Source organism: Bactrocera dorsalis, chromosome 5 (assembly GCF_023373825.1).
Source record: "Bactrocera dorsalis isolate Fly_Bdor chromosome 5, ASM2337382v1, whole genome shotgun sequence".
Taxonomy (NCBI): Eukaryota; Metazoa; Arthropoda; class Insecta; order Diptera; family Tephritidae; genus Bactrocera; species Bactrocera dorsalis.
Genome location: NC_064307.1, coordinates 9,262,337 through 9,277,367, shown reverse-complemented (window position 1 = coordinate 9,277,367; position 15,031 = coordinate 9,262,337). Strand labels below are relative to the sequence as shown.

At 39.0% G+C, this 15,031-nt stretch overlaps 1 protein-coding gene across 1 annotated transcript in view; it reads left to right on the top strand.

The window, feature by feature from the left end:
• LOC105231387 (uncharacterized) overlaps window positions 1-14,685 on the top strand; it is a 59,805-nt gene extending 45,120 nt beyond the window's left edge. Inside the window, exons 2-6 of the mRNA XM_011212671.4 lie at window positions 3,375-3,551; window positions 3,633-3,765; window positions 11,425-11,710; window positions 11,785-12,065; window positions 12,158-14,685. Coding sequence (XP_011210973.2) covers window positions 3,454-3,551; window positions 3,633-3,765; window positions 11,425-11,710; window positions 11,785-12,065; window positions 12,158-12,385 — 1,026 coding nt within the window. The 5' untranslated portion in view covers window positions 3,375-3,453 and the 3' untranslated portion in view covers window positions 12,386-14,685. The remainder of the gene's footprint in view (window positions 1-3,374; window positions 3,552-3,632; window positions 3,766-11,424; window positions 11,711-11,784; window positions 12,066-12,157) is intronic.
• The last annotated feature ends 346 nt before the right edge of the window (window positions 14,686-15,031 follow it).

The window sequence follows — 15,031 nt, the reverse complement described above, 5'->3', positions numbered from 1 at the left end:
AATTTGGCAACAAATTTTTATGTGGCTTATCGATAACTTTTAGGTTTTGTTTGGAGAGCAAACAAAATTAAAAGCTTTTCAAACTACTTACTCAAGTGGCTTCCTGTTTTGTTAAAGTTCGTTTTGTATTTGTTAGAGCAAAGTTTTCATAATAACTAGTTGTGGTGATAAGGTAATATCATAACAGGGTTTCCAACAGGGATGGTACGATTTCTAATTGTCGTTCCATTTTTAATATTGTATGTTGTGATCTGTATTTTTTCATTGTATTTTACATGTTTACAAATTATTTAATTTTATTATCAAAACAATTGTTCTCCAATTGCAACTTTTCGTGCGCTTTTGCCATTTTATGGTCGTAATAATCGTCCACTTGTGCTAGCTATTCGTCGAATTGTTGAAAGTTTCGAGCGTACAGTTGCTTTACATAATGTTCAAGCGTCAAAGAGACAAAGAGCCGCTCGAAGTAATGTAAATATTGCTACCTTTCAGGCAAGTGTTGCTGAAAACCGCGCGACAGTCGGGTCTACGTAACCGGAACGGACCCGATTTTTTATCCGGTTAAGGGCTGTAAACTCGGTAAACTTCTGCTGCAATTTGTTGATTCCCAGAAGTTCTCAAAAATTGAAACTGTCTCAAACCATTTGGGAAAGAACTGAAACTCGAAAATAATTTTTTTTAAGAAAATCATCGTCTTTATGAGGCTCACTTCTATGTGAGTGATGAGGTAAACGAACAAAACCGCCGATTCTGGTGCGAAGAAAAACCACAAATTATTTATGAATAACTAGCATCACCTAAAATTACAGTTTGGCGTGGTTTTTGATCTGATAGAACCATCGATGCCTACTTCTTTCAAAATGAAGACGGTGACACCGTTTCTGTCAATGGAGAGCGGTATAGATCGATGACATCCAACTTTTTATGGCCGCGATTGAACGACGTTGATCTTGACAACGTCTGGTTCCAACACGACGGGGCTATGTAAAACAAAGCACGTGCAACAACCGATTTATTGCGACAAAAGTTTGGGGATTCGATTATTTCAAGAAATTGTGACATTGTGATTTAACACCGTTAAACTACTTCTTGTGGGATTATTTGAATTTATTGGTCGCTAGCAATAAAGGAGACTCTATTCAAGCTTTAGAAGTCAATATTCAATGTGCTCTTATGACATACGACTTGATTTAGGGGAAAAAAATACTCGAAAAGAAGTCATGGAGGCCGTTTATATTCAGAATATAACTATATCGATTCTACTTCACACTAAATAAAAAAACATTTGAATCTTCTTGACAATTAGTGTGCTTTTTTAAAGAAATCCTATCACTCTTATTGGAAAACCCTGTATAAACTTTTGTATGTATGCGTGAAGAAAAATGATAAAGTTTATTCAGCATAACGGACTATTATTTCGCTCAAATAAGTTCTAAAAATACCGCACTATTAATAGATATCCTAAAAACTTTTGAACTAATGTAAACAAAAAGGTTACCCTGTTTTTGTTAAGTTGTGAGACAAGTTAAGGTTTACTTAAGAAACCGTTAATCAAATAATTACTATCAAAAACGGAAAACAAGAAAAAAAAAACCCAAAGTTATAATATCCTTCATAGAAGCATATATAGCATACAAGGGTATAAAAATATATTTTTCTTGATTGATATAGCTATATCCTATAGTGGTCCGACATCGGTTGATCTGAGGAAAAGATCGTTTAAGATAGATGACTGAATAACTGAGAGTCTGTTGAGATAATTTCTCCAACGTTTTCTATACTTTGAGATAAACTTAATACATAATCAGGGTATAACGAGATTATCAACCTAGAAGCGTTGCCAAATCTTATCCAAAGTGCAAATAATGGTCCCATAGATCGAATTTTCATCAAATCCGTAAATAATCCAAAAATATTTTTACAAGTTCATAATAATTCAAAAATTCGAGAGATCTTACCTAAATAAGTAGTTTTAAGCAGAAACACAAGATTTTCGTTGGGATAGGCCATATTCAAACAAATTTTAACGAATTTATCAACTGGCAACATCTCTCTCCTCTCCCGATTTGTGTTCTGGTAAAGCGAAACGACTATTAAAAACCCTAGAGTATGCGAGGGCTTTTTAAGAACTTATCGTAAGCAAAAAGACCAGTGAGAGCCGCTAACAAAACTGATAGATGCAAACATTGCATAATCTCCACCAATGGTTTCCGATTTTTCGAAGTTGAGTTTCAGGCATCCTGAGTAGTATATTCCATAGAGTATTTAAATGCAAGGATTAAAAGACCTCAATAATTTTGTGGGAAAAATGTAAGTATGCTTACATACCTAAATAATAATAAGGAAGGATAAGTGAACAGCAGATGCATTAGAAGGAGTTATTTTTCATAAGGTCTCTGGATATATTCACAAAAACACAAAGAGGTGGATTGAGGGTATTTCCAGTGATTCGTTCACTAACCTTAACCCCATAATAGATTGTCAAAAGAAAGGAAGCTCATCCTCAAGTTGCTCGAATTGTACAAAATTTCATTTACATTGCCTCAGAAAGTCTATGAACACATCCACATAAAAAAATGAGGTATCCTACTCTACAGCACTAAGCTAATAGGAGAAAGCACAAGAAGATATAACTATAAGATTTTAGAGTATTCTGCTTTGGTAGGCACATTTCACTTATACCAACATTTGAATATTAATAGTCTTGTCCCCAAAAGTTTAACCGCTTTAACACCAGGCACCACCAAATTGGCTGCTGTGCCTGAAATAAAGTTAAGCTTCAGACGGCTGTTGTCCCAATATTAGAAAATCTGCGTAGCAACTCTTTCACTCTTTCTGGCCACAGCATTCCAAATATCTGACCACACAAAAAACTTGAAACCCGAAACAACAACAGTTGCTGGCGAGACAAGAATCTGATATGCGGTGGCAAAGTACCATTAGAGCCACTTAAATGAAGTTAAAGACTTTGACAAGCCGCACAATTTGCCGCAACAGCGATGCCGCGTAAATAGCGGACGAACGACTACATATAATATTTACACACTTTTAGACATATATATTTACGCATGTACATATGTATATATGTATAAAGACCAAAACTTTGGACTCGCAGATACAATTAAGTTCAGTCGTCCCCAATTGTAGTCGTAGTTTTGGCACTACTTTGTTTTGGCAATATTTGTATTGTTGTAGTTTTATTACACTTATATACATATGTACTTAAATAATGGGTTTTTTGAAAATTGACAAGTGATTCTAAGAGTTTAATACATTTTGTAAGGTAACTAAGGATAGTGATCATATATGTATCTCTTAATATTTAATACTTTTTCCTACACGAATACCTAAGCTAATTTGTTCTCTCTTTACAGCTCTTGGAACTAACATCTCGTAACACAAAACACAAAAGGAAAGCGAAAAAAATAAATTCGTTGTAGTTTCACCATCAAAATGCAGGACATACGTTTGCGCGTCGAACAGCCCATGTCGCGTGTATCTCCCACACAAACGCGTCGCCCCATACACCTACTGCCACAAATAAGCTTAAGGTACGTTACACATAAATAGCATTTTTTTTACCTTTATAGATAAGTGTAAAGCTAAAGCTAATTAAGTGTTCACCCACACAGCTGCAATGAACCGCCTTTGGAAGCGCACCTGCAGCCCAGTCAACATGCAGTGCCGCGTTCACCGAGCTCCGAGGAGGATAACTCACCCACAGAAATGAATAATTGCCGGCGTATGGCGGATAAGCCACCTTTGGTGAGTGAACTTTAATTTTCGATAAAACTAAGAGAAGGATATATGAAAGTAAACGCTTCAATTTAATTTCTAAACTGCGACAAACTAGTAAAGCTTCTATAGGAACGTTCTCAAGTAAAAGAGTTTGTTGTTAAAGAAATAACTCGAATATTTTTAACACCGTTCCCAAGATCGAAGGCTAATGTAAGAGAATCAGCCTCAGAGTTTACCATCTTCAATGTTATATGTTTGTGTTTTCAAAATTCTAAAGGGTGTTACAATTAACGCAAAATTGGAATTTGGTTGAAAAGACATTTTTTTGTCTTTCGAAAGTAATTTTTGAATCATAAAGTACGTATATTATTTCTACTTAGAATAAAAGATCGGGCAAATGGCCACACCACTTTACATACGCACACGCATTCGTTTGTCAAAATTTTCCATGACTTCTTCTTACGCTAATGCGGTTATAGCCAAGTTTAGAACAGTGCGCCAGTAGTTCTCGCTTTTCGCTTTTTGGCGCCAGTTGGAGATTCCAGATGGAGGCAGGTCATTCCAACGGAGTGAAGGTCTTCCTCTACTTCCCCCGGTGGGTACTGCGAGAGAACTTTACTTTATTTTGTCTTGCCCTCGTTCACTAAGAGACTGGAGTATGCAGAACTAACGGCGCGGTTGTTGACGCTAATGATATCAATATCATCGGCGTATGCCAAGACCTTGTTTATTCAGCTCTACAGCTCGAATAATTTTCTCCAGCATTAGATTGAAGAAGTCGCACTATAAGGAGTTCCCTTGGTTGAAACCTCATTTGGTATAGAACGACTCGGAGAGGTTTTTCCCGATCACACTAATAATACCAATGTAGGAATACCAAATTCAGACATCGCGGCATAAAGGCTACTCCCTTTCGTGCTATCAAAAGCAGCTTTAAAGTCTACAAACAGGTGGTCTGTGTCGATCGTCCTTTCACGGGTATTTTCCAAGATTTGGCGCTTGGGGAATATATGGTCAGCTGTCGATTTTCCAGGTCTAAAGCTACACCGATACGGTCCAATCAATGGACTTTAATCTTTCACACAGCAGCACAGAACCTTATATGCGATGTAGAGGAGGCTTATCCCAGTTGGTGCAGATTGTGTGCGGTCTCCCTATTTGTGAATTTAGCAGAAAACACTTAAATCCCAATCGGCGGGCATACTTTCCTACCACATTCATTGAATAGCTCGGCCGGCAAACCATCGGGCCTAGTACTTTGCCATTCTTCAGACGAGTAATTGTTTTTTGAACTTCTTCATGGTCGGACAATGGATCATCTGTTTCATCGTCATCAATTAGAGAATCGGATTCACCATCTTCTGGTGCTATGCTTTGATTGCCATGACTATTCTACATAAATACATACCTTCTTAAAAGCACGCGTTTAGACTTGTTGCAAAAGACCTATGATATACGTATTAAATAAGCCCATAAAAAAATCGAATGGTGTCAAATTATACGATCTAGGAGGGTAAACTAATAGGCGGGTATTATGTTGCTATTCGAAGATTACATATTTAGTGGAAGTTTAGTGTTTTCTACGGTCGACAAGATACTGATCTAGCTCCCGAATTATACGCGCCATTTTAATACACTTTTTTCGGACCAACGACTTCCATCTCATATCATACTCGTCAATATTGGATACCTACAAAGGGTAACCTTCAAATAAATGATCTGACAACGATTTTTGTATTGGTGACTCAATATGTAAAATTCATACTCAAGTTTAAAAGATCATCGATCATCGATTCACATATTGTCATCTACAGTCCAGATCTGATTAGTTGTTCCACAAAATATTTGGAAATGCTTAACTATTCTAAATTCTAAGGTCAATATGTATATTCTGTAGATTAAGAACACGCGGACCTTTCTCAGATTACTCAACTGCGATGGACATGACATAGACTATTGCGCAGAGATGGAACTACTGCACCAATTTTTCAGAAAATCTTCAATCAGAGCATACTTTAAAGACCAATGAGACAGTTTTAGCTTCTGCTGCTCCTGATCACGAAGTAAATTTCTAATGAACGAAAAAATTCGGAAGATTCTTTGAAACCTATTTTTTAGAAGTTCCAAAATAAATTCGTATATGATTCAATGTAATAAAGTTCTGAATTGGGAAACGAAATATATATTGCATCCAAAGCGAGACTGACTTCGTGTTACTTGCAGCACAACAACGAGACTCATGTAATGCCTCGTCAAGCAGTGAAACACATTAAAATTGCAAACAATTCCAACGAACTTTTCGGAATTCGCACTCAAGTGCAGTCACACCAAAGTTCATTGGTTTGTTTTTGTGTGTCTGTGTGTGTGTGTGCGAGTACTTTACCACATACTTTAGGATTCAAATTATGCCAACTAAGAGGGTACAAATACTCCGAGACGCAAAATTACAAGTCAAAACTTTTCTTATAGTTTTTCACATTCAATTACACAGCAATGAACACACGCACACACACAGACACAAGTGCAAATCTACAGTGTGGTAGAAACTTCCAAACTTTATGACACACATAAATCGCGGCGATAAAAGCGTTGTAAAAAATTTGAACTAGAGACGCAGCCGAAAAATTATGCATGCACTCAACACAAAAGCCTAGAAACGCTCGCTCTAAGTGTGTGTATGTGTGTGTGTAGAATTGAATTTCACGCCTGTAAGTGACACGCGGCCCAGAAAGCGGCACTTCTCGGTGCATTGTCTGAGCGCAGTGCCGGAGCGAAGCACAATACGGATGTGAGTTTGGCCCGGAATGTGAATGGCAGTGCAACGCCTTTCTCTTGTTGCAACACGCTGCCAGCGGTAAGCTGCGGGGATAGACTGCCATAGATGTTGTTGTTAAATCGTAAAAATGCCGTTTTTTTTCTAAATTTAAAAATAAAATTAAGTTTAGCCACTTTGTGGGCATTTTGCAGTTGGGCAAAGGCTGCATTCACATGCGCTGCCTGCGGATGCTCGTAGTTAAGACACGAAAGATCCAATTTCTGACTACACAAATGAAATTAAATTTAAAGCAAGTGAATTGGCTTCCGTCAGCGGTTTTGGCACAGTCAAAGGTAGAAGAATGGATAAGATATACTTGTGCAAGCAAGTGCATACTAACCCTGTAGGAAATTTTTAATTCGAGGTTAATTTTTTCATAAAAAAAAATCAAGTTCTTTATATTGCGGTCAAAAAAGAAATAAGAAATCTTGAAACGATAATTTTGGCTTGAGTCTTCTGAGGTCTGTTCCTAAACCTGCTAGAAAAATTGAAGCTCAATTTGATTCAAAACGAAGGAACTCTATTTATGCTGGTTACTTTGGACTCACTCTTCATTAAAAGCCTATTTTCCTCATTGATTCGTGTTATTGCTATTGTTTTAACAATTAGCCCAGCAACAAATTAGAGTTGGAATTTTATTGGCTGTTGGATGATATTGAGGATAGAAGACCAAAGTTTTCCCCACATTTCTTGGAAAAAGGGAGAAAGTTTGGTCACGCCTCGATAAACAAAGAAAACTGCCAACATAACTTGAAATTTTGACCTGCTTTGCCGTGGTTTTATCAGCTCACCTTTCCAACGGTACTCGACCGATTGATCGCTTTTTCCGGGTCGCGAGCATAGATCCAAAACTTATCGCCGTTTCATGACATACCGATAGTCGGAAAGCATTATTTCACATGCGTTAAAGCGGCACTGTTTTCCGAAAAAATGGAGTGATTTTGGAACCAATCGTGCTTTCGCCATTCTTAGGCCCAAACGATATTTTAAAATGGTGTTTACTGATTCTTTCGATATTCCAACGATGACAGATAAGATCTCAGACTGTTAAATGTCGAATCTCAAGCTCCAATTATTTTATTTTATTGACATGTTGATGGCCGTTCTGAACGTGGTTCGTCGTCAACGGGTTCTTGACCCTCTTTGAATGACTTGTATCTATCCAAATCACTTGTTCGCAACAAACAATTATTACGGAAGGCTTTTTCCAAGATACTAAACGTTACGGTACCAGAAATATAACTCCGTACACAAAATTTAGTGGAGCTTCTTTGTTGAATTTTCACTTATGGTTCTCGGAAACTAGGTCCTTGAAGTTTTCTGCATTAACTCGCATAACACCCGCACTCAATATTTGTTATGCACATTTTTTCCTTTTGTGCTTCTTTTAGGTTTATCACTAAGCTTCCAGTTCTCAAAGACATCAGCTCTTTTTTCAAGCTACTTACTTTGAAGCTCACTTAAAAATCCCAATCAACACAAAGAAACTTAAACTCTTGCAAGAAAAAATTCCTACAGGGTACTTTTAGGAGTGCAATCACAAAAACATGCAAATGCACTTGAAGTGCGAGATGCTCACTGGCGCTACGGCGGATATAAAAGGATTAATAGGCTCCCGATAAGCTCCCGGTTTTTTAGTTCATTTATGCACATCACAAAAAGCACTTCAGGAACTTTGCTTTTCTTCATTTTGTGTGCGGCATGGTGTGCATGTGTTCTTTTTGGTGTGTGCCCATGTCTTATTTACCGGTTGACAAGGCTGTATGTCGTCTAAAAACAAAACAGCTGCCGGCGAGACACTCTTCGGTCTGTGTTGCTGAACTACCGGAGTGCCTACCAAGCTTTAGACAGCCTTAGACGTGACCAGGTATGTAGGCGTGTGTGCGCTGGTTGCATAAGTACGTGCATACATACTTATCTGGCATGCATTTGCCCAATTTGCCAGACGGTTGAATAAGCTTACTAACTGCTCGCTAACACAATCACAAAAACTTATGCCGTTCGAGATTTGGTGTCCTTAGCCCGAAAATTCAGTCGACCTTCAATTGCAGTCAATGAACGCTCGACATTGTTTCTTGCACACTTGATGCATGCACATACCCGTATACCCATTTGTATGTATATACCCTTATAGTATGTTACCTACAAAAATCGCTGTAAAGCGTATGGCTCTGTTCTCATTTTTCGCTTTGTCCTTTTCTTATTGCCATTGTCTTCAAATTCGTTTCCGTTCTGCACTTCAGCTAAGTTAGCTTTGATAGCAGAATGACCATGGTTTTGTATCCTCTTTTTGTTAGATTAGTTGACTAGGGATATATATAGTATGGATTTAGTCAAGCTTTTTTGTTTGTAAGAAAGGTATGAAGTTTTTCTTAGCTTTAAAGTCTTAAAGTTTGTTTCAAGTGAAATATTTACTTAAAAGGTTTAGGAATTATTGGAAAAGGAGAGTGTATAACCGAATAATGAAGGGTTTCAGTGTTAGGAAGTATATATATGTTTGGGCCGATTGAAACCTAACTTCCTAGCATAATCTGGCTCTCAACAGATCACCTCCTCTAACTTGTTAGATTATGCTCCAAACCATCAAAATCTCAAATATGTTAATTCAATTTTGATTTTGAACGCATTCCCCAGAGTCCGATTCAGATTCAGAAGAGTATACTTTATGGACAGGTTTGCATACCGGGGGCATTATGTGATCATACTTTTTTGAAATTAAAGATAGTAGAAGTCCCGTGGTTTCAATAAGACGATGTTACTCATGAGTATGAGTTAGGCGTAAGATGACAAGCAAACATCAGATAGCGACGAAGCTAAGCTGGAAAAAGTGGGCAGTGGAAGGTGGTTAGTGGTATCGCCATTACCATTGTATCTGGGCGAATGACAAGCGTGATGTTTTGCTCCAAGGTCTGAGTCAAAGCGGGATTGTTCGCATAGACTTTAGACTTTAAATATTCTCACAGGAAAAGTCTATCGATCGTCCAAAAATATGAAATTATCCGCTAACCTAAGTATTCTCTCAATAAATCCACTGATTGAGTCAATGTGTAGGAAGTGGCGTCGTCGATCTAACCGGCATAATGTTTGAAAAAATATTAACCCATGATTCCATCGGCCCACAAACCACATCAAACCGTTGTTTTTCTGGATGAAATGGCAGGTCTTGAATCTCTTCAGGTTGCCCTTCGTTCCAAATGCAGCAATTTTGCTTGTTTACATACCTATTGAGCCAAAAATTAGCGTCGTTGCTGAACAAAAATTGACTCAAAAACGACGGATCCTTGTGGAACTTTTCAATACCTCATAGAGCGAAGCGATGTCGCTAGAATTAAGCTCTTGCACAAGCTGTATTTTGAACGCTACGGCTGCTATATTTTCTTCACTGCGGCCTGGGCCGATGGACGTGATCTATTCTTATTCAATAATGAATGGTGGGTCTCAAGATGAGTGATGGTAATGCGAATAGTACGCTCAGTAGGTCGACTGTGCTGAATTTTCGTAATGAAGTTGAACGATTTGTAAGGCGTAAATCTTTCCATAATGAAGGGCCAAACAATAGTGAACAAAAGTAACATGACAGCTTGACACGACTCACGCGAGATCTGTCAAAAAAAGGCTTTTGAAGAAAGTACCTCTATGTCCTATAAACCATTGCCTTATCATTTTACATATACGAAATGATTCTAGAATCCCGTTAATCTGCTTCAACTTCAACTAAACACGAAGTCTCGAAGAATTTGTACAATTTAAGATGATTCCCTGAGGTTATACGTATTTATTTCATTATACCGTTAGCAACTATCAACTTCTGAACAAATTCAGCGAATTCTCACCTGCAATGAAGCACCGACTAAGCAAGAAAAACCCAACACTTTAATTAATTTCAACGTCAAATCAATTCATTTACTCGTAGGTCGGTAAATGCAAGAAAATTAAAAACAAATCACACGCAATAGATTTACTGGGTGCGAAAGTTTTGCTGCGTTTGTGGTTAACCACGAATTTGACACGCTAAAACTTTTGCAATTTCGCCGCTAAAGTTCGAACTGAACCTGCAGCTGCAGATGCTAAGTACTCGAATTAAAACCGCTAAAGGCGCTATTTGCATTTAAACTGAGAAATCGAACTGGTTTAGTGGCATTCATTTAACATTCGCACTTCTTTTTCGTGCTTTAAGCCAATTGGTTAGTAGATGAGGGGGTGAAACAGGAGACATGAATGTTTCAGTCAAACTAAATAAGAGGATAAAAGACTGAATAACAAGGAGAGTAGATTAATTATACAAAATAGCTGGGTTCTCTATACATCACAGTGATGCATTGGTCCTTCAGATGTAAGGAGCCAAGAAACTAATAAATATTTCAAATGAAAATTATCCCTTAAAATAACCACAGATACTTACTAGATGCAACCAACCATCGCAGTTTTTTGGCTTAAAGTATAAATTATCCGAAGAGCATATTGAGTTTTTGTAAGAATTTTTACTGAAGGAGTTAAACTTGACTGTTGTCAACCTCTGGCAATGACTCTCGAGTACTTTTACGATTTGTCTTCGTAACTTTGCTCCCAAACCGCAAAAGACTCGACTTTCGGTCGGCATACACATAAACTATATACAATACAATTGCTGGGTAGTAAATACCACTCGGTAGGACATGAGTTCGAAACTCACCACCGTCAAAAACTCGAATTCTCTTAAAATAATTAGGCTTTATACCGGGCCTTGGCTTGAGTTCTAAGATGTCATGAACCCTGTACATATTCTTAATTATAGTCCAACACCAACCAATTATTATACCGGAAAGTAAATAAGTGAAGGCGGCTATTATATTTAATAGCTTTACTCCATTTTTCGTTTCAATTCGTTTCAGGTGAAACGGCTCACAATGGGCATGGGGCTGCTGCGTGGTACCGAAGACAGTCGCCCACTAGTGCACACAGCCTCATCTTCACTCAATTCCGGCTCATCACAAACCATCTCCGACGGCTATGTGAACGAAGCCATTTGCGAGCCAGAGAAAATGATAACCAACAAATTCGGCGACTCCTGTCGGCAGTCGTTGACCGCGCTGCCAACGCTGGAAGCGACGCATATGGGCTTGCAGGAACACACCGAATTTAGCTATAAGAAAAAGTATCTGCGTGAAACGTGTAGTGGTAAGGCGAGAATATTGTATTTGTATGTATGTACGTATATATATATGAAATTTCCACAACTTTTTTGCTTATAGCCAACTCCAGTCCAAAGATGTTTGCGCCCAGCGCGCCGCTACGGCTCGACAATCTCAGCTTGGCGGAGCAGCATGAACTGAAAGGCGCCGCCTGGTTTCAAGCCGGCATACCGCGTGAGATCTCATTGGAGGTGCTGTCGCGTCAGAGCCCTGGCGCCTTCCTGGTGCGACAGAGTAGCACCAAACCCGGCTGTTTTGCATTATCACTGCGCGTGCCACCGCCCGCGCCCAAAGTGGCACACTACCTGATACTGCGTACGCCGCGTGGCTACAAAATCAAGGTTAGTTACATGCCGACGTAATACGAAACCGTTTTGAAATGTGCTGAAGTGGAATGCTCTTAAATAAAACTTTTTTTCACATGCTCTTACAGGGCTTCACCAAGGAGTTCACCTCGTTGCGCGCGCTCATTACACACCATTCGGTAATGCCAGAGCTGTTGCCTGTGCCACTGGCATTACCACGGCCGACGAATATGGGCGCAGGCGCACCGGGTAGTCGACATGGCTCACGAGGCAGTGAATTGGATGGCTGTGATGATTTCGATACTTATGGATCGCTAAATGATTTTCGCAAAATGATGGCCGACATGAATGTATGACTTTTGAGTGAGACAATGAGTGGGGACAACGGACTGACGGCGCCAAGTAGGCAAGGCGAGACAGCAACAACGGCAACAACAACTGCAACACCAGCAAGTTGACCTCGAATCAGCTGTCTGAGGCGCTGGTGGTGTGGACGCGGTTGAGGAATTTAGGTGTAGCACAACCAATAAAGCAACAACAACAACAACACAATATTAAAGTATAGCAATAAGAAAAGTAGTCACAAACAGCAGCAAAGCATATGCCACCGCACACATTGTCGTTTGTGGCAATAACGCAGCGGCCGGCAAAAGTAGTCGTGTTGCAAGCATTGCAAGATTTGATAAATCATCGACGCAATGCGAATGTTAACGAGCCATCATCAAGAGAACATGCGAAGACAACAACAATTACAAGCAGCCTGTAATACAAAAACAACAACAACAACAAAATCGTTACTCACAACCACAGCGCAGAGTTGGAGTTACAGCACTATTCAATCAACAGACATAACATCAACAAGCACAACTATAAAATCAAATACAACAACAACAACATTCATTACAAATACCATATGCTTTACACCAATGGCATTGACAGTGACCATGACAGTGATACTGGCAACTTGCCTGCCACATACGAGCCTCTTCCTGCAACAAGCATACTCGTATAAAGTGTAGCAGCAACAACAGCAACCTGTGGCACAACCGCATAGGTAACATCCACACACATAACACTCAAAGTGCTGTTTAATTAATTAACACCGACAAGCGATACACCAGCAGCAGCAGCAGACACAAGCCGGCAACCAAATGTCGGACGACAAACGAAATCTAGGCTGCACAAATCAGCCAACTTGCACCCACTCATGCGTCCCATGCAACACTGTCTGCTGTTGTCCACTCTTCACCACTGGCTGGGCATTTAGCCACGATGACTTGTTGAAATTCTAGCAAAATGCAGAGTTTACGGCAAATAGCTGCATAACTGCAGTTGTCAGCATTGTCTATGTGAGTGTGCGAATGTGTGTGTGTATAACTTTAGTGACTACTGTTGATTAAGCTCAGTAATTATTTTAATTGGGCAACATATTCAATGAAATTGCAGGCAGACATTGCTGGCTAATGAAAATCCCAGAATCACAGAAGATTTACGGTACATAAACGAATCGCCAGCTATGCGAGTAATACCTACGTAAGTTTGTTAGTTAGTGCGTGTAAGCAAGGTTAATCCTAAAATATTTAGTTGAGCTTTATGTGAAGGTTTTCGCCTGCTTGGAAGTGGCTTAGTAATTTAACAAAGCCAAGCAGTAATTGATTTATTGCCTCTGAGTGAAGTTGTAAGTTTGTATGCATTTGTGTATGTGTTTATTGTACCTCAATGGCAAAGTGCTTAGCAAGAATCCTAGACAAGTTGAATATGCAATAGAAATCTTCAAGCATTAGAGGTGGGACCACTAAGACGTCTGAACCACAAGTCTCATTTGTAAATTATCTAATAGGAGGATTGCAAAGTATATAACAGTTAATGACTGCATATGAGACAGTTTCTTACACAGACACCTGGCTGAAATTTAAGTTGAAGCTTTCAAATATTTTCATTAATACGGAAAATGTTGTTAAGCTCTTTTATGTACATACGAGTTCAGAGTTTATATGCACTAAATTTCTGTCCTGTGGTTTTCTTTTGAGGACTCAGAATAAAAAAAACGCTAATAGAGGCATTCACAGAGAATACAATGAGGCCCGTATGCTCCCAGTGAGGTAGCATAATGAGCTTCTCTCCAAGCAGTTTCTGCTGGGTTGTTTTCCTATAAATCATCCCTGCTATCCTTAACTACATCGACGACATAAGGCAGTAGACCGACCAGACTTCGAACGCAACTAACTTCAGACATGCACTGACCGCCCTTCACAATGGAGCCATAAACTACTTCTCTAACTTGCTCTCAGTAAATGGCGTACTTGGCGTCAAACCACCATCCATTGCAGACGACGAGCTCGATTTGCCGCCAGAGCTGAGATTTACCCTTTGCGCAGCTCCGTTTTGATTACTGTATCAGGTTAACCTTCTACTTATCCCGACCCCGACATACATAGCAAATATATATCCAGTATGCAACGAGCTCAGCTAATCCTACCAATATCTGACACCCCTCTCTGTATAGTCCGACCCCGTCGAAACAGCACATTTCCTTGGTCTACCGTTGGATGACCGCGATGACCACTTATCTGAGCCTTACCAACTTAACGGGGACTAGATAACCGTTACAACAACAACAATACGATGAATGCTGAACAAATTCGAAACATTAGTAGCTTGTGAGCCTATTCATTATTCCGAAAACTTTCACATATTAACACCAAATATTATATGTTGTACATATATACGCAGGCCTTTACATACATATATATATATAACAAAATAACACTCAAAACCGTTTTCTCAAAAAATTAGTTCATCAATTAAAATTACATTATTTAAAACAACAGATTTCATCAACAGCCTCTGCCATAACATTAAATTCAATACACCAGAAGTAAATGTTAAAGTATTTAATGCTAATTAACATTATCCGTAACAATTACACTGCTGTTAACGCCTCTGCATATTAACAGTTGCATGCAGACTGCAAAGCCAAGCGAAAAGCGAAAACAGACAAT